Source organism: Scylla paramamosain, chromosome 10 (genome assembly GCF_035594125.1).
Source record: "Scylla paramamosain isolate STU-SP2022 chromosome 10, ASM3559412v1, whole genome shotgun sequence".
NCBI classification, from domain to species: domain Eukaryota; kingdom Metazoa; phylum Arthropoda; class Malacostraca; order Decapoda; family Portunidae; genus Scylla; species Scylla paramamosain.
In genome coordinates, this window is record NC_087160.1 from 175,075 (window position 1) to 199,154 (window position 24,080).

The 24,080-nt window shown below is 38.7% G+C and overlaps 1 protein-coding gene across 1 annotated transcript; it reads left to right on the forward strand.

Annotated features, from left to right (window-relative positions):
* Positions 1–5,859: 5,859 nt before the first annotated feature.
* On the forward strand, positions 5,860–23,335 carry LOC135104006 (coiled-coil domain-containing protein 22-like). Its single transcript, XM_064010869.1, has 14 exons — positions 5,860–6,020; positions 6,411–6,582; positions 8,404–8,536; positions 8,772–8,993; positions 9,861–10,045; positions 10,732–10,864; positions 12,533–12,591; positions 15,213–15,398; positions 19,151–19,270; positions 19,960–20,076; positions 20,385–20,524; positions 20,846–21,011; positions 21,576–21,710; positions 21,965–23,335. Exons 1-14 carry the CDS (start codon positions 5,971–5,973, stop codon positions 22,070–22,072), a joined length of 1,926 nt encoding a protein of 641 aa, XP_063866939.1. The 5' UTR covers positions 5,860–5,970; the 3' UTR covers positions 22,073–23,335.
* The last annotated feature ends 745 nt before the right edge of the window (positions 23,336–24,080 follow it).

Consider the following 24,080-nt stretch of genomic DNA (forward strand, 5'->3'; position numbering starts at 1 on the left):
TTCATCCTTGTAACTCTTACGCGCGTGAACTAGGCATTTCGACATCTTGTCCTTGAACTTCACGATGTGTCACGCTGGACAAGACACTGGAAGCCCCAGTGTCGAGTAACAGAAGCCGCGTTGTTGTTGTTGTTCACCAAGGTCATGCGTCTCAAGGTGTTGAAGCGGCGGAAGTCGCATCACAAAGCACTAATAGACGAATAACAGACAGGCAATGAGTGGCATGGGAAATTTGATGGGATGTTACTGATGGATGAGCCTTTGAGGAAAAAACCCTTTAATGAAACTCATCAAATGGTTATTTCCCGTCACGCGCCCACGACTTCCTCTCTCTCTCTCTCTCTCTCTCTCTCTCTCTCTCTCTCTCTCTCTCTCTCTCTCTAGCTCTCGTGGAAGATACTATTGTTAGTTTTAGACGACTTGGAGTAATTCTGACAAGACAGTCGTGGATTTACTTCTTAAATGAAATCACACACACACCATAAATCGCGTAGAGTTGAGTTAGAACGCTCGGCTCACAACTAAGGCCTGGATTCGAGTCCCTGGCACGGCGAGTCAGATAGGCAAGCCTTTTAGTGTGCAGTGTAGCCTCTGTTCATCAGCAGCTATGATATAATAGCAGGTACGGATTATGAGCCGAAAGGTTGTGACCTCACTGTCTCGGTGTGTGGCGTGTGAGTGGTCTCAGTCCTATCCTAAGATAAATCACTATGAGAGAGAGAGAGAGAGAGAGAGAGAGAGAGAGAGAGAGAGAGAGAGAGAGAGAGAGAGAGAGAGAGAGAGAGAGAGAGAGAGAGGCGTGACCTAACGGATAAAAATGTGTTTATTCCATAATTGTTTCTTTCTATAAAGCGGCATATAACAATCAATCGATTCTTCCGATAAACTGAATGACTGCGTGAGCGTGAGTCAGCATCTTGGCTCTTCCACACCTTCGCCTCCTATTTCCCTTTTCACTGGCCAAGCTTTAGAGCGGCACTCTTGTTACTGGCACATGGTCCCGTCACACTGGTGGAGAGTACATACAATAACAGGTGCGGGACATTCACAGAAAGTAAAGTTACTTTTGTGTGTATTGACAAAAGGAAGGTTTGGAGTTGAAATGATAACATTGTTTCCTTCCTGGAGAACGGTTTTTTTTTTTTTTTTACATGAATGAGGCGCATTTCTGAAAATATTAAGGAAACAATGTTGGAAAAGGGAAGTGACGTTACTTGATGTCATAACAAATATACCTTCCTTTATACTTTTTTTTTTCAGAAGTATTTAGTTACCGGTAAAGGGATTCCCACCTGTCTACACGACATCCTTCCTTCTTTATCAACTAAATATTTCAGACCACAGTTAACTTCATAACTCAAAACTCAGGTAGAAAATGATACCTTCATCTTATTAAGTTGATTTGGTTCTAATGTTGCCATGGTTACCTTGGGTGCTACTTTCAAGTCTAAATTTTCCTGAAACTTAGCTAGATCAATCAGCGGTTCAACATTAACAGTACTGGGTTTTAGCTGGAGTTTCTCCTCTATTTTGGTAGAAAGTACGAAAGTGTTTCCCCTAATAGCAACTGACTTTATGTTCTTGAACACACGTGGTACATCAGCTAATAAGTACAGCCACTTCTTGAAAGCTTCAGGATGAGGTATTTTGTTCCCAGTCTTACAATTCCTGCCACATGTCATACCAGAACTCCTCCACATCGCCCCATTAGAAGCACCCATGTCACAAGCAGCTGCTTTAACATGAAGACCTGTATCAGCAGCACGATAAATAATGTCCATAACTATGTTTTTTGAAGACTGCGCCGTCTGTCTGAAGGTTTGTGTAATAGCATGCTACTGTTTGTTTCCACCGTGTTGAGATACCTCCTAACATAAAAACAAGACATTGCTCAACACTGCCAGCATGTTTTGGTAATGTCACACTGCCTTGTATCATACTCCACACCTGCTGAGAGGGATAACTCGTCAAGTGGCAGTAGACACCTGCCGAAACGATAATTATTCCCAGTGAGGTCTAAAGCACTGTTCAGGGGGTGCTGTGAACTTATAATTGAACCCAGCTGTGACCTCACTGAACGTTTCCCTTTGTGTCTCACAACACAAGGGGCCAGTCACAGCCTGCCCTCTAAAGACAACTCTCTTCCTCCACACAAAACTACAAGCACCTAATAACACACACACCCTTCACTCAAAAAATTTTAAAATCATCATGGCGACTCCTACACCAGCCTCGGAGTCCCCATCTGGGAAGGGGACCATGAATGTCCCCAGGTCGGACTGCCTTTCTGTCGACGGCCCTAAGTGTCTTGACACCCCCCTCAACTTTTTCTTCATTAACTTCTGCAACATTCGCGGTCTAAGATCTAATTTTCAATCTGTAGAACACCAGCTCTCCTCTTCTAAACCTCATCTTCTTTTCCTCACTGACGTCTCCGCCAGTTTTTCTCACGCCCCCAGCTGCTAACTCTGTACAAGGGTCCGTCCATGTATGGAGTACGCTTCACATGTCTGGGGGGGTTCCACTCATACTGCTCTTTTAGACAGGGTGGAATCAAAAGCTTTTCGTCTCATCAACTCCTCTCCTCTAACTTACTGTCTTCAGCCTCTCTCTCACCGCTGCAATGTTGCATATCTAGCTGTCTTCTACCGCTGTTTTCATGCTAACTGCTCTTCTGATCTTGCTAACTGCATGCCTCCCCTCCTCCCGCGGCCTCGCTGCACAAGACTTTCTTCTTTCTCTCACCCCTATTCTGTCCACCTCTCTAACGCAAGAGTTAACCAGTATTCTCAATCATTCATCCCTTTCTCTGGTAAACTCTGGAACTCCCTGCCTGCTTCTGTATTTACACCTTCCTATGACTTGAATTCCTTCAAGAGGGAGGTTTCAAGACACTTATTCATCAATTTTTGACCACTGCTTTGACCCTTTTATGGGACTGCCATTTCAGTGGGTATATATTTTTATTGGATTTTTGTTGCCCTTGGCCAGTGTCCTTCCTACATAAAAAAAAAAAAAAGAAAAAAAAATTTCGTCATTATCATTAATTTCTTTGACCTTCAATCCAAGCATCTCAAAAAAAAAAAAAAAAAATAGTCAGAACCCCAGGCTCAAATGATATATTTTGCTGGCTTCTTTGTAATGTCCTTTCGGAAGGTAATGGGTAATGGTGCTTCAAAAGTACTTTATATCCTGATGCACCGCATGCAAATCGCAACTACATTCAACCTACATTCAACCTGTTCCTAAAAAGGGTGACCGCTCTAATCCCTCAAACTACCGTCCTATTGCTTTAATTTCCTGCTTATCTAAAGTTTTTGAATCTATCCTCAACAGGAAGATTCTTAAACATCTATCACTTCACAACCTTCTATCTGATCGCCAGTATGGGTTCCGTCAAGGCCGCTCTACTGGTGATCTTCTGGCTTTCCTTACTGAGTCTTGCTCATCCTCTTTTAGAGACTTTGGTGAAACTTTTGCTGTTGCCTTGGACATATCAAAAGCCTTTGATAGAGTCTGGCACAAAGCTTTGATTTCCAAACTACCCTCCTACGGTTTCTATCCTTCTCTCTGTAACTTCATCTCAAGTTTCCTTTCTGACCGTTCTATTGCTGCTGTGGTAGACGGTCACTGTTCTTCTCCTAAATCTATTAACAGTGGTGTTCCTCAGGGTTCTGTCCTGTCACCCACTCTCTTCTTATTATTCATTAATGATCTTCTAAACCAAACTTCTTGTCCTATCCACTCCTATGCTGATGATACCACCCTGCACTTTTCCACGTCTTTTCATAGACGTCCAACCCTTCAGGAGATAAACATATCACCCAGGGAAGCCACAGAACGCCTGACTTCTGATCTTTCTAAAATTTCTGATTGGGGCAGAGCAAACTTGGTATTGTTCAATGCCTCAAAAACTCAATTCCTCCATCTATCAACTCGACACATTCTTCCAGACAATTATCCCCTCTTCTTCAATGGCACTGAACTGTCCCCCTCTTCTACACTGAACATCCTCGGTCTGTCCTTTACTTATAATCTGAACTGGAAACTTCACATCTCATCTCTAGCTAAAACAGCTTCTATGAAGTTAGGTGTTCTGAGACGTCTCCGCCAGTTTTTCTCACCCCCCCCAGCTGCTAACTCTGTACAAGGGCCTTATCCGTCCATGTATGGAGTATGCTTCACATGTCTGGGGGGGTTCCACTCAGACTGCTGTTCTAGACAGGGTGGAATCAAAAGCTTTTCGTCTCATCAACTCTTCTCCTCTAACTGACTGTCTTCAGCCCCTCTCTCACCACCGCAATGTTGCATATCTAGCTGTCTTCTACCGCCATTTTCATGCCAACTGCTCTTCTGATCTTGCTAACTGCATGCCTCCCCTCCTCCCGCGGCCTCGCTGCACAAGACTTTCTTCTTTCTCTCACTCCTATTCTGTCCACCTCTCTAACGCAAGAGTTAACCAGTATTCTCAATCATTCATCCCTTTCTCTGGTAAACTCTGGAACTCCTTGCCTGCTTCTGTATTTCCACCTTCCTATGACTTGAATTCCTTCAAGAGAGAGGTTTCAAGACACTTATCCACCAATTTTTGACCACTGCTTTGACCCTTTTAAGGGACTGGCATTTCAGTGGGCATTTTTTTTTTATTAGATTTTTGTTGCCCTTGGCCAGTATCCTTCCTACATAAAAAAAAAAAAAAAAAAAAACTGAAAAGCTTTTTTAACTGTACCTTATCATTAGTGAACCCCTCTCATGTTAACTCTAAACAGTGCTTGAAGCTGATCTGGTTTAAATAAACTTGGAATCATTCCCTCCTGCCTTGCTTTTGTCAAGTGCCAAGTGACCAAAACGACTGAAATAGTGGTGTCGTGCCGTGCCAACAGGAGCTATAGGCAGCAAATCTTACATACAAATCAGATCATACAGTATTTTTCAATTTGGGTGGACGAGACTTGAGAGATGGGAAGCCGTTTTCAGGGTGGACATATGGGTGGACGAGATCATGTCCACATGTGCATAATATATACATGTGCATATAGATAAAGAAGAAGAAATAAACTGTGTACCGAGTGAAAGATGAGCTGAAGATTGATTTTTCTTGGTATACTCTTCCTAAACCCAGATTGATCTCAAATAGAATAATTATATATTTGCATAATTGACCTTATATGAAATTATATGAAACTCTCTCTCTCTCTCTCCCTCTCTCTCTCTCTCTGGACAAAAAGAGACTTAACAAGACAAGAGGAGATGAGAATTTGCACAGCTTTCCATACAGAGCAGAAAGAATGGACCTCTTTATCTTGAAGTTATGTACCCAGACTTGCAGCCTAGGATTGGTAAAAGGCAGCGAAGCAGACAGGGAAGCTGACGCTCTCTCTCTCTCTCTCTCTCTCTGGGGTGGCGCGAAATAGACTGACAGCCGACAGGGAGGAGTGGAAAAGGTTGGGAGAAGCAACGTTTGTCGTGACTTGGAATTACACCCGGTAGGAGAGAGAGAGAGAGAGAGAGAGAGAGAGAGAGAGAGAGAGAGAGAGAGAGAGAGAACTGCGGCTGCCATATTAATAAATACATCTTTATTATCTACAGTTTGCAGATCAAAACACACGAACACATGGCAGTAATTAGAATAGCCACACGCAAAGGAAAAAACAAAAATCTAAAACTAATTAATCCAGTCTTAAACGCTGTACAGTACAAACCTCTTTTAATGTACAACACTTTTCACCATTTCTGACACTGTTCATATGACTGTTCAACATCTAAAATAACCTGATTTAATATTTATTCTCATATTATGGTTGTGATGCAGAAGTAAAAGAATAATAAAGAAAATAATGAAAAACAGTCCCAGAGTCAAGATTAGACAAGAGTACATAACAACACTGCCAGGTTCAGGAGGTAGGCGGTGACCAGTGTCGTGGCCATATCTTGTTATTTCCGGAGCTGTAGTGTGTGTTACTAGCCAGAATGGAGGAGGTGGACAAAATCCTGATTCTCACCTTGAATCATCTCGGATGGTAAGTGAAATTTAATGAAAGGGAATTAATGTAAACAACCTAGCCTGGCCCTTACACGAAAACGCAAATCTTATTTCATTGTCATCCAGTGCTGGTGTTCCTGCAGTGTTATCCCCACAGCTGCAAATTGGTTTTAATCATTGTAGGAAAGAAATCGTTGGATAATGGAAAAAAAAAAACAGTTTTCTACTTTGTTTCAACAAAATTTGAAATTTCGAAAAAAATAATAAATAAATAAACAAATGGGGTAATGTCAGATACTTCATTTCCATCCCCTTTATTTATTTATTTATTTATTTATTTTTTAGTAAATAACATTCTACATGTTTAAAGATGAGATCTTTAAACTACATTAAGACTTTTGATAACTTTAACATAACATAATTTCAGTGACATTGATGAGGAAATGAAAACAGTAGGAAGCTTTGGAATTGAGAAGGTGGTGGGAGGTGTGGTAAGGTGCCTCCATGCCATCTGCAGTGACTGTGACTTACCCACCTCCCTGCCGCAGAACATGGCGCAACGCTTTAGGGCAGCTGCTGCCATTGCTCAGGCTGTAAAGGTGAGGCTGCCACGCTGCTGTTATGTAGAAGCAGGCTGAGAGATGCTTACAAACAACTCACCAACATTTAGTGTCTATTGTGAAATATATTGCTTTTTTTATTTTTTAAATCACAATACTTGCCAAACCAGAAACAAGTGATATAACATAGTGATGCAGTGTGTGTGTGTGTGTGTGTGTGTGTGTGTGTGTGTGTGTGTGTGTGTGTGTGTGTTTGTTCATAATGGCACATCCTTCATGCCCATAAGTACTTCTGCACACACCACTTGTCTTAATGGAAAACTTCGCTGGAAATGTTGTGAACACTGCAGGTAACACACGGAAGTCCCACAACCCAGGTGAGCATGTAGTGCACATGTTGCTTGGTCAGTAACAGGTCCCAGGGTTGATTCCTGACACAGCACCTTTCTTACAGAGCTCAGATTTATTTGAACTTTGGGATCAATTGCTCAGCATTTCCATTTAGTGAATGTGTTGTGGTTATAGCCTATTTTGTGGCAGTACAAGTGGAATGCCCTAGTTTGAGGTGATACACATACTGTGGATCCTGTTCACAAACTTAATCCATTCCATGACTCAGTAAGTGAACTGAAATGTTCACAAAACGAAACAATTTTTCCCATTGAAATTAATGTAAGTACAGTTAATCTGCTTCAGTTGCAGAAAAATTGCATTTATTTATTTTTTTTTATGTATTTTGGTTACCAAGAATGTAGAAAGAAATTACAGCAACTGTGGAAAGTTGTAAGAGCAGACACTGGCTAGTCCCCTTGATAAGTCTCTGTAATAAGTGTGTGCATCTATCACTGTGTTGTAACTTGTGGGTGATTATCTTACACTGATAAGTCTCTTAGGCATCAGGATATACTACTGTAGCTTGTCTCTGATTTCAGGGCCAGGCACTTTCCCAGCATTTTGAAGGGGGGTTAGACCTGGATCCCTCTACTGCCTTCCACCTCCAGTAAATTGCATGCCTTCATATTTAGCCTGCCACGTCTTACTTTGACATTCAGGATGGTTGGAAAGATGATTCAAAAGGAAAAGACACAATATCTTGTCTTGCATCAAGCATGCATTGGCTGGATGGGAAATATTGGAGCATACAAATCTGTGTAAAGCAGGGACTTTTGTGCTACTCATGACAGCATGTGCTTTCCAAATTCCACCTTGTGTCCCTTGTTTGAGTTCATTGTCTGTGATCCAGGGATTCTTGACAACCTCACATCTTATGAGCTTGTCTTATAAGATGTGTAAGATGAGATTTTGTCTTTTCTTCTTGAATCATTTTTCAAATCATCCTGAAAATTAAAGTAAGAAGTGGCAGGCTAAATATGAAATTATGCAATCTACTGGAGGTGGGAATGGGTAGGTGGACTCAGGTCTAATCTTCCCTCAAACAGCTGGGAATGTGCCTGACCTTGAAATCAGTGACAAGCTATAGCCTGATGTCTAATGCACTTGCCAATGTATGATAATCACCTGCAAGTTACAATAGGGTGATGGATGCATGCATTTATTACAGCTCCTAATCAAGGGGACCAGCTGGCACCTGGTCTTGTGGGGTGTTTGAGTGTTTGCATGCTGAAACATTGTTCTTGAACTGATGCAAATTTTTTTTGAAAAATATGTTTGTGATCCAATTTGTTCATTAGCAGGAATTTTTATGAACCAACGTTCCACTGTACATTAAGAGAGTTTCTGTCACCAATAACAGATTTTTCTCCAACATCAAAGCTGAATATCCCTCACAACCAAACACAATTCAGATGCTGTAATAACCTGTCTTGCTTTGCATTCCTATATTGTAGTTTTGTTCTGCAGGATACTGGATACCCTGGGGATATTGGCTACCAGTCTCTCCTGTATCCAAGTGAAGCTGACCTTCGTAGGATATTTATGTTCTTGATAGAAAAACTGCCCAGGGACTCTTCTCCAGTGTCTGATGAACCGATCAGTAAGTGTGTGTGTGTGTGTGTGTGTGTGTGTGTGTGTGTGTGTGTGTGTGTGTCTGTTTGGACATGTCTGAACATGTGTAATTGCCAGTACACATGCCAGAAATGCCAGAAATGGTCTCCTTCATATCTTGAGGAATTAACATAATGGGGGAAAGAAGAGGAAAAGATTTTCATTGACATGTCTGGCTTTATCACAGTAGAGTTTTGTTTGTTGAGTGACAACTTCCTCTTCAGACAAAGCAACTCTGATTCACTGTGAGGCCAAAAAAAAAGTGAGTGAGGCCCTCTCCCAGCCCTGGATACCCCCCCACTGTCGCCACATAGTACGCAAGAACTCCTCCCATGCCTCTCTCACCAAGTACGGCACTGCACACACACAGGGGTTCACATCCAAGCCATTCAGAGGCTATGAGGACCCATCACAAACTCAGCACAGGTTGGTGGAAGGCACTGATTCATGAATGCTTGTGATTTTCGAACGTTATGATAAAAGTACCACCATTTAAATAACTATAATTTCAGATACAAAAAAAAAATACACTGCATCTCTTGAGGTATAATTCTGTGACAGTGGCTTTGTTGAATATGATTTTTTATATGATGAAGATACAAGGTGAATGAATAAGATTGTGAATTTATATTGCTTAGTTTCTTCCATGGTATAAATCCCAGTTACAGGTGGTAACAAGCTTAACCCTTACTTAGCAAAGAGCTCAGAAAGCAGGCAGGTTTGCTTGAGATAATCTTTCTTCTGCTTCTGTGGTGAAACTACTCTAGCCAGTGAAAAAATACTAAGTAGTATAGTTGAGCTCTACCCAGCCAGTCATTGCTGCTGTTCATCTTGCTACGGTGTAAGATCATTATCACTTATTTTACCTTACAATTCTCTCTCTCTCTCTCTCTCTCTCTCTCTCTCTCTCACTCTCTCTCTCTCTCTCTCTCTCTCTCTCTCTCTCTCTCTCTCTCTCTCTCTCTCTCTCTCTCTCTCTCTCTCTCTCTCTCTCTCTCTCTCTCTCTCTCTCTCTCTCTCTCTCTCTCTCTCTCTCTCTCTCTCTCTCTCTTAACCCAATTATAGTTACTTTTATCATTTACTTTTATCACGTGACTGAAATATTGCATCACCTTCACTTTTCAATCACTCAGTCAGTCAGTGGCATCCACACAAAGGCACATCAGAGCCGTGTTCATCACCATTGCTCATTATTCCCAGAGGCTCAAGGAATTAAAAATGCAACTGATGTGATATAACTTAGATTATTATAGAAAATATAGAAAGTATCATGAGGGTTATCTTCATTGTACCTTTTATTATTTCTCTTTAAGATCAGATAAAATGTTCAAGGTGTAGCTTCATTGTAATTTTGACAGAGATGAAGAATTACTATGGAAACCACCTGAGGAGAGTGACCATGTTAGTGGGTTACAACTGTCTGCTGGCAACACTGCTCAATACACATGCTGCTCAGCTGGAGGGAGAGAAATTCATCCCATCTGGTAATAATATTAAGGTAATACTTTTGGTGTATTTTATCATTATGTAATGGTTAAAAATATGTTATGATGGTTGCCTTGTTTATATCAAGGTAAAAATAAGCACCATTTTTTGTCATCATTGTGTCATTTACTTAAAGAAAGAGAAATTCCTCCCATTCAGTAATATTGTTCAATATTATTATTATTTTTTATTTTTCATTATAAAATAGAGAAAATTATGTCTTGGTGATTATATTATGTACATAAAAAAAAAAAAAGCAATATCATCATGAGAAGTGAGAACTTCCTATATTAAAGAAGGCAGGAGTGCAGTGTTGAGGAGAGTCAATACCTGCTGCAAAAAGAGACCACTCCTGCAAGTGACATAGTTATATGTCATTGAGAACCCATATTGTGTGCAGTTGTGCTTTTATCAAATTTGATGAGATTCTCTGATGATTATTTCATGTCAGTAAAATATGGTAACTTATTGAGGAAAGTGAGAACAGACTTCTCAAACACAGCTTAGCTATGAATTCATTAGTATCATTTCAAATATTGGATGAAAAATATACCTGGCTCTGTTTGTGTGAAAGCTCAGTGAGAAAATCAGTCTAGTGGATAGAACCATAAGCACACAAGCAGTTTTTTAGTACTATAATGCCTAAAGAAAATCATCCACTGACTAGCCACAGTTTTTCATAATCTTCTATATTTCCAGAATAACAATGAGAAGGTGAACCTGGAACCTCTAATGAGTGAGAGAAATGTACCCGAGGCAGTTCACTCAACACCTCCTGCTGATCTTGACTGTCTTATCCATTCAGGCAACCAGCATCAAGAGTGGGGCACAGGTAATGGCTTGATCTGCTGTGTGTGTTCACCAGCAGTCTAACATGTAGGGTCTTTCTATTTTCAACACAACCACAATTTACAACATTATTTTATTCAAGGTGCTTTAAAACATATTATCTCTAAAGTCTGCTTGGTGGTTTCTTCATTTAATTGTCCCATATCTTCTGTTGATTTATTATGTGCACCCTGTGAAGTAGTTAAGAATCTTTTATTTGGAATGGTTAGGACAGAAGGTTAGAGAGAGAGAGAGAGAGAGAGAGAGAGAGAGAGAGAGAGAGAGAGAGAGAGAGAGAGAGAGAGAGAGAGAGAGAGAGAGAGTGAGTGAGTGAGAGAGTGTAAAGATAAGGTACTTGGACATGAATAAGTACTCTTTTGCCATAACCATTCCTCTGAGAGAGTTTCCATAACAGAAATCAGTGCACATTAAGCCAGACTGTTGTGCATTAACTCAGTAAAGCTGACAGACAATGATTTCAGTTTCTTTTATGCACTTTGAAACAGACACTTGTTCTGTGCAGGAATCCTTTATAACTTTCTAGGTCAAAGGTGTTTAATGTAGTATTTATGTGGTATTTATTTTTTTTAAAAGGGGTTACACATGCTCTGTTGATCAGTTATTGGTGAGTTAGTAATGCAAATAAAAGAAAAAACAACATTACTGATAAGATACTTTGGCTTAATATATGTACAGTAGTTGATTATTTCTGTTAAGTAAGAAGACTTATTGAAAGGCTAGCCAATGGATACTATATAACTTTTTTTTATAGTTTTAAGTAAAAGCTTTTCATCCTTTTCCCCTCTTTTCTTTTTTCTAAAACAATTCAAGTGCAATCACATCTTTGGCTCTGATTCATTCATAATGTTGGAAAGTGTAGCATTTACAAGGTTAGATCATTGTGACTTCTTTCATACCCATATTAGATAAATCTAGATCAATACAAATTAGATAAATCTAGAAAGTTAACTAGCTCAGTGAAGGCGACAAATAGCTTAAGTGTTTACTACACGAATTGTAGAAGTATTTTGAATAAAATAGACTTGCTTAGAGGAATGGTGTGTGTAGAGAACCTTGATATCATTCCTTTTTTTTAACAGAAACTTGGTTAGATATGTCAGGAAAAGTATTTAATCCAGAAGTTAAGATAGATGGTTAAACACATGAGAGGAGGAGGCATTTCACTGTACATAGGGACACATTACAATGTTGTATTAACTTTAGAATTAAAACAGTCAGTATGGGTAGATATTAAGGAAGGATCACAGTCAGTAGTACTGTGATTAGTGTGCAGGCCATCAAACAGTACAAAGGAAATTAACACCTCACCATGGCAGGAAATAAATAGGGCAGGCAGATACAGTCAGATATGTGATAGGAGATTTTAATTTTAGGAATATCGACTGGAATCTAATGGTGGGTTAACAGTGAAGCAGAGGAATTTCTTAAGGTAATTCAGGATAATTTTTTAAAACAGGTAATCTTAGAACCCACAAGGGGGGAATAATATTCTAGATTTAATTCTAACTAACAGGGAGGAAGCAGTCATGCAGGTAGAGGTTGGAGAACAGCTAGGTAACAGTGACCATTGTGGAATTAGGTACAATTTAAAATGGGAGGAAACTTTTAGAAGCAAAAAGCACTAGTAAAATACCTGACTTTAGGAGAGCAGATTTTAAGAGATTAAAAAGGTGCCTCCAAGGAGTTGACTGGCAACAGACACAGGGGGAGGTAAGGTCTAGGATGGAGTTGAGAGAGATAAGGCAGGATGAGGGAGGTGAGGTGAGGTGTGAGGATGTAGGGCAAGAGGAGGGAAGAAGTGTCAGGAAGGGTTGGATGAGGGAGAGAGGGGGAGATATGTGAGTATGTTGGAGGGTCAGGTCATGCTGAGATGGGTGAAGTGAGGTTGAGGCTAGTAGAAGATGGAGTGGAAAGGATGGATGGGGCCAAGGTGAGAGGATTAGGGGAAGTAAATGAAGATGAGTTGTATAAATATTTTGTTGATAAATTATATACAAAACAGTTGGCAAACATCCCTTATAGAGCAATAAGATCACAGAAAAATTACCCCAAATGAGGGACTGTTAGGTTTAAACACTACATAGGGTAGAAGAGAAGTATATATAAGAGATTAAAGGCAGGGGAAGAGGTTTTAATACCACAATATAATGAATTAATTAGAACAGTTAACAAGGAAAGCTAAAAACAATTATGAATTAAAAGTAGCCAGCCAGGTGAAGATGGACCCCAAGGGATTTTATTGGGTATATAGGATGAAGAATAGGGAAACAATAGGTCCATTAAAGGCAGCAGACGGGAAGCTGGTTAGTTCTTGGGAGGAGATTAGTAAAATTCTGAATGAGTATTTTTAACGGTCTTCACCCAGGAAAACATGCAGGAAATGCCAAATAGTGAGGCAGATGTTTAGAGCAGAAGAGAATGAGAAGCTGACAGATATTACCATAACTAAAGAGATAATGGAACAGGAGACATATAGGCTACAAAGTTCAAGACACCAGGACCAGATGAAATATATCTCAGAGTACTTAAAGAATGCAAGTAGGTTATTAGTGAACCGTTAGTTTCTGTCTTTAGGAAATCATTTGAGTCAGGTAAGGTACTAGTAATGTTGAGGCAGATGAATGTAGTACCCACCTTTAAGAAAGGAGATAAAACTTTAATGACTAATTATAGACCTGTCAGCCTAACTTCTGTTGTAGGTAAAATGATGGAGTCAGTAATAGTGAAAAACATTAGGTAGCATTCAGACAAACATAACTTAATAAATCAATCACAACATGGCTTCATGAAGGGGAAGTCTTGCCTGATGAACTTGTTAAGTTTTTATAGTAAAGTGTATAAGGCAGCTGATAATGGTGATAGTTATGACATCTTATATCTGGACTTTAGTAAAGCGTTTGACAAGGTACCCCATCAGAGGCGCAAGAGATAGAATGGGAAGGTGTTAGGCTGGATAAGGTCATGGCTAAGCGGCAGGCAACAGAGAGTTGTAATAAATGGTTCTAAATTCGAGTAGGGTCATGTAAATAGTGGGGTGCCACAGGGATTAATATTGTTTGTTTTTAATATATATCAATAACTTGGATAGTGGAATTAGTAGTGATGTTAGTAAATTTGTGGATGACATGAAGATTAGGTCAGAATCAGATGCCATTACCTTGCAGGCAGATTTGGATAGAATGAATGAATGAACAGACAGATGGCAAATGCAGTTTGATATCAACAGATGCAAAGTACTTAGTGTAGGTAGAGGAAACCCACACAGTAGGTACACAATAAACAATGAAGTTCTGGTAGGTTTAGGGTATGAAAAAGATTTAGGAATTATAGTTAGCTCTGAATTCTCTCTAAGAAAGCAATGTATAGAGGCCAGAAACAGGGCAAATAGGGTATTAGGATTAATTTTTATGACTGTTAAAAGTAGAAGGCCTGAAGTAATATTAAAGTTATATTTGGTGCTGCTCAAACTACTCTGTGCAGTTCTGGTCCCCATATAGCTGGAAGGATATAGGTCTATTAGAATCAGTACAAAGGAGAATGACTAAAAGTATACAGGGGATGAGGAGATTGAAGCTGTTAGATTTATATTCTTTCGAGAGACTTAGGTTAAGAGGGGACCTGATAGAAGTCTTTAAGTGGTATAAGGGTTATAACTAGGGAGACCTAAGCAAAATTCTCAGGATCAGCAACCAGTACAGAACAAGAAATAAAGAGTTCAAGCTTGAAAAATATAGGTTAAAAAATAGATAGGAAGGAATTGGTTCTCAAATAGAGTGGTAAATGAATGGAATGGACTTAGTAATCAAGTTGTTAGTGCTGAGTCATTGGGGAGCTTTAAGAGAAGATTAGACAGATTTATGGATGGGGATGATAGTGGAAATAGGTAGGTATATTTCATACAGGGACTGCCATGTGTAGGTGTGATGGCTTCTTGCAGCTTCCTTTATTTCTTATGTTCTTATGTTCTATATTCCAGGTCAGCAATCCCATATTGGGTGGCCCAGACAGAGCATCACACACACGTGCACACACACACACACACACACACACACACACACACACACACACACACACACACACACACACACACACACACACACACACACACACACACACACACACACACACACACACATACACTGTCTCCCCCCATGGAATGGGACAGTCTCATGGACATCTAATACCTTTCCCTTAAGAACTCCTCTCAGTGGGATGGCTACGACAATTCTACAGGGCAGCTGCTGATTGCCTCACAACAGGATATTAAATAGAAGTTTTTACTTTATACAATCACTTTCTTTCTTTCTTTTTTTTTTTTTTTTTACATAAAGGAAAGTGACACAACATCCATGGAGGGGAAAACCACTGATCAGAAGGCAGCAGCAAGTAGTGAGGAGGATGCAGCCAGGAGTCGAGAGGAACGCCTGGCCAGCCTGGAAGAAGAGGTGGCCAATATCAAGAATAAGATCAATGAGTGCACACAAGGAATGGAGGATGCTCAGGACACTTTAGCAAAGGTGGGGACAGTTGTACTGTTCTTCATCTTGTTATCACTCATTACATCTGCTTTTGTTCATGTTTCAGTCCTTTTACCTTTCAGAACTAACATATTTTCTTAGTTACAGTATCATCTACTCTTTTTGTTCTTTGATTTTAGCTAAGGTGATGGTAATCATACTGTTTTCATGGTTTTGCATATTCACGGATTTTTTCCTTACCTAACCTAACTAATGGGGAGTTTTCAGAGTTGCCAGATGTCACCACCAGTTCAGTCTTTTGGTCCAATGAACCTAGATTATTCTTTCACTTATTGTAAATTACAGTAACCTTCAATATAATGAACACATATGGAGGGAGGGTGGGTTGCTAAAGACAAAATTTTATATATATATATATATATATATATATATATATATATATATATATATATATATATATATATATATATATATATATATATATATATATATATATATATATATATATATATATATATATATATATATATATATATATAGAGAGAGAGAGAGAGAGAGAGAGAGAGAGAGAGAGAGAGAGAGAGAGAGAGAGAGAGAGAGAGAGAGAGAGAGAGAGAGAGAAAAAACAAGTTATGGTTGTTTGTCAGCCAGTGACTGACAATGACTGATGACACAATGCTCTCTCTCTCTGTTAACTTATCTTACAGAGAGAGAAAAAAAACAAGTTATGGTTCTTTGTCAGCCATTGACCTTGACAATGGCTGATGACAGCGCTCTCTCTCTCTCTCTCTGTTAACTTATCTGAGAGAGAGAGAGAGAAAAAAACAAGTTATGGTTGTTTGTCAGCCAGTGATCTTGACAGTGGCTGATGACACAATGCTCTATCTTTCTGTTAACTTATCTGAGAGAGAGAGAGAGAGAGAGAGAGAGAGAGAGAGAGAGAGAGAGAGAGAGAGAGAGAGAGAGAGAGAGAGAGAGAGAGAGAGAACAAGTTATGGTTGTTTGTTAGTCAGTGACCTTGACATTGGCTGATGACACAAAGCTCTCTCTCTCTGTTAACTTACCTGAGAGAGAGAGAGAGAGGAGAGAGAGAGAGAGAGAGAGAGAGAGAGAGAGAGAGAGAGAGAGAGAGAGAGAGAGAGAGAGAGAGAGAGAGAGAGAGAGAGAGAGAAGAGAGAGAAAACAAGTTATGGTTGTTTGTTAGCCATTGGCCTTGATAGTGGGTGATGACACAATGCTCTCTCTCTCTCTCTCTCTCTCTCTCTCTCTCTCTCTCTCTCTCTCTCTCTCTCTCTCTCTCTCTCTCTCTCTCTCTCTCTCTCTAATAAGTTAACACACACACACACACACGCACGCACGCACGCACGCACGCACGCACACTACTGAGCTTTTATATGAAAATAATAGATAGAGTGCAAAAGAGGGATGGATGATTTGATGCGGTATACCTGGATCTAAAACAAAAGCATTCGATAAAGTTCCCCCACAAAAGCCCTATGTGGAAATTAGAGAATGAAGGAAGACTAAAGGGAGCAGCATGGAGATGGATGGAGGATTATTTACACGGGAGGGAAATGAGAACAGTAATCAGAGACATTAATTCAAGTTGGTGTGAAATGACAAGTGGGGTATCACAAGGATCTGTGTTGGCACCTATTATGTTTCAAATATATGTAAATGATATGACAGGATCTGAATAGTTATACAGTAAAATCCCTCTTATCCGGCATTCGAGTATCCGGCAGCTTCAAGTATCCGGGCACACTTTTCCCCGAGCCTTAAAATCAATAAAAAATCAATGAGTACTCATAAAATCGATTAAAATTCCCGCACGAGGCATACTTTGTCCCCTCGCCACCAGAGCGCACTGCTTCGCGCCATCTGCAGCCCACTGCACTGTGTTTACTCAGTGACTCAGTCCTGCGTGTGCACTGTTTATTGCCTGACACCTTCATCATGCCTAAAGTTGTAGAAAAGGGGAAGCGTGTTGTGCTTACACTTAAGCAGCTGATCAGATCAGCTGCTGATTAAGATCAACAGATCTTTGTTATGGTAAGATGCGTGAGTGTAGGGTGGTGATTGTGGACATAATTTCACTTCTATTCAAGTATCCAGCAATATTCAAGTATCCAGCATGTCGGCGGTCCAGTTGATGCTGGATAAGAGGGATTTTACTGTAGAAACTTTTTTGCTGATGATGTAAAAATAATGAAAAATAGTAAAGGATGAAAGTGACTGCAAGGAGTTACAAAAGGACATTGACAAGATAAATGCATGGAACCAAAGATGGAAACTAGAATTTAATGCCAGATAATGCCAAGTGTTGGAAATAGGAAAAAAAGTAAAAAAAATGACCTTCATGGAATTAGAAAATGAGAGGAGAAATAATAACGAGAAGTAATGAAGAAGAAGATTTGGGAGTAATGATCTAGGATACACTATCATAAATGGAATGTTCTGCTCTATATACAGCTTGTTAACAAACATTAGGGTGGCATTTAACTATTTAGATAAAGAAATGAAGAAAATTATAACAAGCATGATACAACCTAAATTGGAATATGCAACAGTAGTTTGGGCTCCACATAGAAAAAAAAGATATACAGGAACTGGAAAGAATACAAAGGATACCGACAAAGAATTGAAAAACTTGAAGAAATGGGATTACCAGCACTACAAAAGAGAAGAGAAAGAGGAGACCTGATAACAACATACAGATTAGTAAACAACATAGAAAGAACAGACAGAAATAACTTGGTACCACAGATGGAGGAGGGAGAGAGATGGATGAGGGGGCATGGGAGGAAAATAAAGAAGAGTGGATGTTCGAGTGACATCAAGAAGTACAGCTTCCTATATCAAACTACTGAAATCTGGAATGATCTGAAGGAAGAGGTGGTAGTGGCAAACAGTGTACTCATGTTTAAAGAGAAACTGGATAAACATGGTTAAGGAGACAGGACAAAATGAGCTTTGCCTCATATCATGTACAGTGTGACTAGGTAAACACTAGGTAAATACAGAGAGAGAGAGAGAGAGAGAGAGAGAGAGAGAGAGAGAGAGAGAGAGAGAGAGAGAGAGAGAGAGAGAGAGGAGACAGGCAGCAGCCTGCCTTCTTTATACTGGAAATTTGATAAATAGAGGTCCATTATGTTGAGGGTTTATTATACATATAAATTTAGTCCCCTGTCATTTTACAGTGTACTGTATTTTTATCAAAATATTATGTACTGTACTTATAATGATTATTTTTTATTGTGCTAAAGTGAAGTTGAAATGTGTTTAATATGTATGAGATGTATATTTTGTGGTTTAAACTATAAACATAGGCATTTCATAGCCTTGTGGGTTTTTGCTATTTGTGGGAGGCTTTCGAATGTAGCCTCTGTGAATAGTGGGGAACACTATACTATAAGAATGATCCACACAACTCACTAGCTGCATTATCCACAAGTTGAGATGGACCAAAATAAACACTCTTTCTATATACCAAGCTGAGATACCATGTAAAGAGGGTAAGCTTGTCTTAATGCTTGAGTGACAATACAGAAGAGGGAGTCTCCAGCTCCTGCATTCCATCTCTTTTAGTTGGTATTTTCTTTGGAGCCAGAATGTGGGAGTGAAGATGATTTGATTCTATGAGTTGTACCAAATAGAGGCTGGCATACCTGTAGTTATCATGCCTGTTTCAAGTCAGTATGATAGCAGTGCAGCTTCTAACAAGTGGTATATATGTGCAATCTTGACTTACAGAGTAGCAGTGAGTTCTGAGTTTATTGCCTGTATTTCAGCTGACTGATGAAATAGCACAGGAGGAGGAGCTGACCAAAGAGAAGAGTAAAGATGCCAAAACAATGCAGCGGACATCTTCCCTTCTGCCTGAGTCAGATACCAACATCCAGAAATTGAAGGTAACATTTGTGTACCTGTTATTTAGTCATCTGTTCCCTCCAGAAAATATGTGAATGAGTTCACTAGTATCTTTCTTGCATTTATTATGACTGCCATCTTATTTATTTATTTATTATGACTGCCATTATTTATTTATTTATTTATTTATTATTAATACTTTTTACTGTTATGTAAGAGGGGCACTGGCCAAGGACAACAAAATTTATATTTAAAAAGGACAACTGAAGCTCATTAACATTGAGAAAAAAAAAAACAGATTGAATGGCCATTTGTTATAGAAAGTAACCAAGATAATTCTGTTAAGAAACTGTACAATAAGGCACCAGAAACACATCTTAAACACACCAGAAACACATTTGTCTTAGTAGATCAATGAGAAATATACTGAAACACTTGGCTTTGCTTTTCTTCATTCATAGAGTTTATGAATGAAAACCCTGGAATAATATTGCCATTAATGGGACAACTGTTTTCACTTATCTTTAGGAAAAAAATAAATTGGGATTAATGTAAATGCAAGAATTATTGGAGGATATTGCAACTTGGTATTTTAACTTATGATTATTGTAGGAAGAGAGAATTGTAGATTATGTACCTAATGTTGGTAAGAATATAATGCTGATAGATTAATATGATTGTCTGCACTAATGATATAATGAAGACAGCTTAATGTGTCTATCGTGTTCAGGCTGCATTAAAGAACAGTGAGGAGAAAATGGGTCGCCTCCAGCAGCAGTGGAATGCCCACAGGGAACCTCTAAGTGAACAGCTGGCTTGCCTCACCCTGGAGATGGAAGACAAGAAGGTGAGTGATGCAAACCTGATGTCTTGAGCTGTGTTTAGAATTGTACTTTGATGTGAATTAGGAATGCATGGAATGTCAAACTGTTGGTAGAATTTGTTGCCAAGAGTTTAGTTAACAGTTTTTCTTTAGTAATAATTCAGTTACTCAAAAAAAAAAAAAAAATATTATCCAGAAGTTATAATGGGAGAAAACAGCTTGTTTATTTTAGAGATTTGGTCCCTCTTGTCATATTTTCTATATCATAAGTCTGGTCTCCCATCCTTGCTTGTTGCTGGAAGAGGATGATAATGAAAGTGAAAATTTTACAGAAAAACAAAGAGAAAATCTTAGAGAACATTGGTTCACTGAGGGACAAGATGAAGGCCATGGTGCAGGAGGCCTCTAGGAAGGAGTCTGCAGAGGCTCAGCTTAAAGAACAAGTGGAAAAAATCACTAAAGATGTCAACAGGTTTGTCACTGTGAAGAGGAAAGGAGAAGCTCCTCTGCTTTTTTTAAAACTAATATATATCTGTGAATATCTGACTTCTGTACTTTCACAGTTTGTTTCTTCCTTAATTTGCTTTATAACTTTGATTATGTTGCCTGTCACTGTAAACTAAAAAGAAAAATCTCTGCTCAAATTTTGCAATTAGAATTTCTAATACAGTAACTGGCATGTTGAGCATAACTTCAGAGATATCTGCTATTAAGCACCATCTCTTACATTATATGGTGTTGTATCCAATGTTATGTATAAAGGTGCAATTTAACACACCATATTTCCTTGTAGATCTGTGTACACCAAGAGAATAATAGACATAAGTGCAAAAGTTCGGAAACAGAAGCAAGAGATTGACCGAGTGCTTGCAGACACCAGGACCATACAAAAGGAAATAAATATCCTCTCAGGGAAACTTGAGAGAACCTTCACAGTAGTTGAGGGGACAGCATACAAGGTGAGACATTAATTCAGATGAATTTTGTGTGACATATCTTACAGTCATATCTTACATGTCATTGATGCCACAACTTGACAGTCTGATAGTGAATGGCAGCTGTTATCTAAATTCTAAGGCATAGACACTAGGTTTGTTTTTGATACATGAAACATTTGATGTCACATTTCTTATTTTACTGAAAGTCCAGAGGGCCTAAAAAAAAAAAAAAAAAAAAAAAACTGTGGTTCAGTAGTGGTGCCCAGAGTTAGCAAAGACTAATGCATTTCCTAAGAACAGAATCTGTCTTTCACAGTAGAGGTGATAAATTACCTTTCTTTATTCTTTAAACAAATATAAGATTGGATGTTCAAAAGTTTTATTCTTTCATTACTAATGGCTAAAAATTATTACTTAATATATTCCTAGATTTCCCCAAGCATTTTCCTGACCATCTTTTAATATCAATATTGATTTGAATGGTTCAAAATGTTTTCAGTAGCTTTTCATGATTGAATCATTATTTTATTTTTGAATGTAGAAGTCAGTAAGACACTAATGAAATTTCACATTTGTCTTGTTCAGGAAGCTGCAAACAATGAGCGAGTGCGCCAAGTGTACCGAGCAGTGGCAGCTGTGCATGAGGGGTGTGGGGAGCTGGTGGACATTGTGAGGGAGACCGGGGCAACGCAGAGGGAAATATCTGACCTCAGGGAACAGGTAAAGATCCTTGTGTTCACTAGACATTTTGTTTACTTCCATAGTCCATTTCTGATTTAGTACAGACCAGATACAAAGAAAAGTGAAAGGTAAATGAAATATTCTTTAGATATCTCATAATGATTTGGGAGTATTAAAAACAGTATCTTGAGTTATATTGCTGCATTTGATTTAGAAGAATGGATGCTGTTCTGGTGATCCTAATGCAGTCTCTTCATGGAATCAGCAACTGACTTTTCTTGGTTTTTCAATAGGTTGACTTAGAGAAAACCAAGAATGTTGAAGAGAAGCTGGAGCAGCTGAGGGTGGATCTGAATCAAGTGAAGAAAGAAAATGCTAGTCTAAAGAAACAAATTGTGTAGGAGGTAATGATGGGAGTATGAGTTGATCTAATCATCACTGACTGTAGCATCATAATAACTTCCAAACTGTAGTTTTCATTCCAGTTTTTAATTCCATATTTCATTCACTGCCATATTTTATATCATTTACAGGCCATAGTAGTTACAGTAGTTTGTCATCCATCTCTGTAAATCATCCAGTATTTTAACCTTAAGATTTTCCATTAAGCTTGTTAAAAAAAGAAATATTGCACCAACATTCTTCTTCTGCTAGATATTAAATGGATAATGGATATTTTTTAGCTAGTTGACTGACTGCCAATGCTGTCTTGCTAAATTTCAAGAGGCCCAAAAAAGGGAGGAAGACATTAAACATAATGCAGTTGATTTTTTTTTTTTGTCAGATGAAATTATTTGGTCTGTAAATTATATAGGAACTATTTAATTTTGCATTTCAGTGATACATAAAAAGTGCTTTATGTTAAACTTAGTTGCCTTAGAAAGTGTAGTTGTGATGACTGGGTGATTTACATTTGATTCAAGTGATTACTTCTCACACGCTGTAGTAGACTCATTTTTCCAACTCCCAAAAATCCCTAGTAGAAAATTAATCTTCACTTCACTTCAGGATAGTGACAGGTAAAGTTAGAAGCTGACCTAGGATGATTCCCCTATCTTGATTATTAGTAATTGCAAGAATTTTAACATGTTTCAAATGCTCAGTTGCTATATTACTGTTGATATATTGTTGAAAATATAATTAGTATAAGTGTATATATTGTAATTTGGTGAATGAGTGCATTGTGGTGCAGCATCTGTGATACATAGGACCAGTGGTGAATGTTAAGGGCAGGGCTGGCTAGGATCTGCCATCTCAGGTACTTGCAGTGCTGACTCCTTTGGTCCATGTGGGGACCTATTGGAACTGATACAGTGACCAGATTTGTCTGATTGTAGTGATTTGTAGCAAGATCTGGAACTGGAACACAACAGGCTGATGAAATCCTGTATGGTGGGGAACATGCCAGACATGAACTCCAAGTGCTGGTTGACTCCAGATACTGGTCATGTTTTGTGCTTGCATAAAGCTATTCCAGGAATACATCTATTTTTGTAATTGTTTTTTAGTAATATGCATACATATGTATATGTTATTGTTTTTCATTATATGAGAAAAATAAGAGGATATTCATCAATATTTGCATTGTGGATACTCATTGAAATGCCAGCTAATCAAGTGAAAATGACTAAGAGGTAATTCAGTAAAATAAAGTCTGTCTCTAATGTGAGTTTAACTGATAAAAATAGTTGGAAAGAAAAGTACAAAAGCTTATGTGCATTCTGAAAAGAAATAATAATAATAATCTATTGCCATCACATCCCTTATAGAGGGAAATTGAAACAAAGCACCTACATATTTACATCCACAAACATTCCCTCAAATTTTATCAAATGTACAATCGTTAGTGGGAGAGAGGACTGATCCTCAGCACACCCACATGGTAGTGTCAGTTGTGCACCACATCCATCACTATCTTCATTAGGGATTAACATCAGAGGTGGCTGATCCCATGTGCATCATATTAGACCAATCCCCTTCCCCTTTACTTACTGACCCAGTCTGCTAATGTGATGTTGGATAATCTATTCAGGCCAGTGATGGCTGATTTTGATATATACATTTACAAATGCTCATCTTTCATCCTTATTATGTTGAACTACTCTTTATTTCTCCTTGGACAGTCTCTTATATTGATAACCTCCTAACATTGTCCATCCAACCTATTCATGGTGTTCTCATTAGGCTGCATCAGAACCAGTTGTCTTCATAAGCAATCATTCCTCTTTCTTTCTTTCTTTCTTTCTTTCTTTCTTTTTTTTTTTTTTTGTACATATGTAAACTGTCATAAGACCTTTTGCTCTGCCTTTTTTGTGGCTGAATACCTTGAGTATATATAAAAAATAATTACCTCTATTCCTTCATTTTTTTTTTTCGGTCTTTATGCTTTGATTCTCCTTGGCATTATGT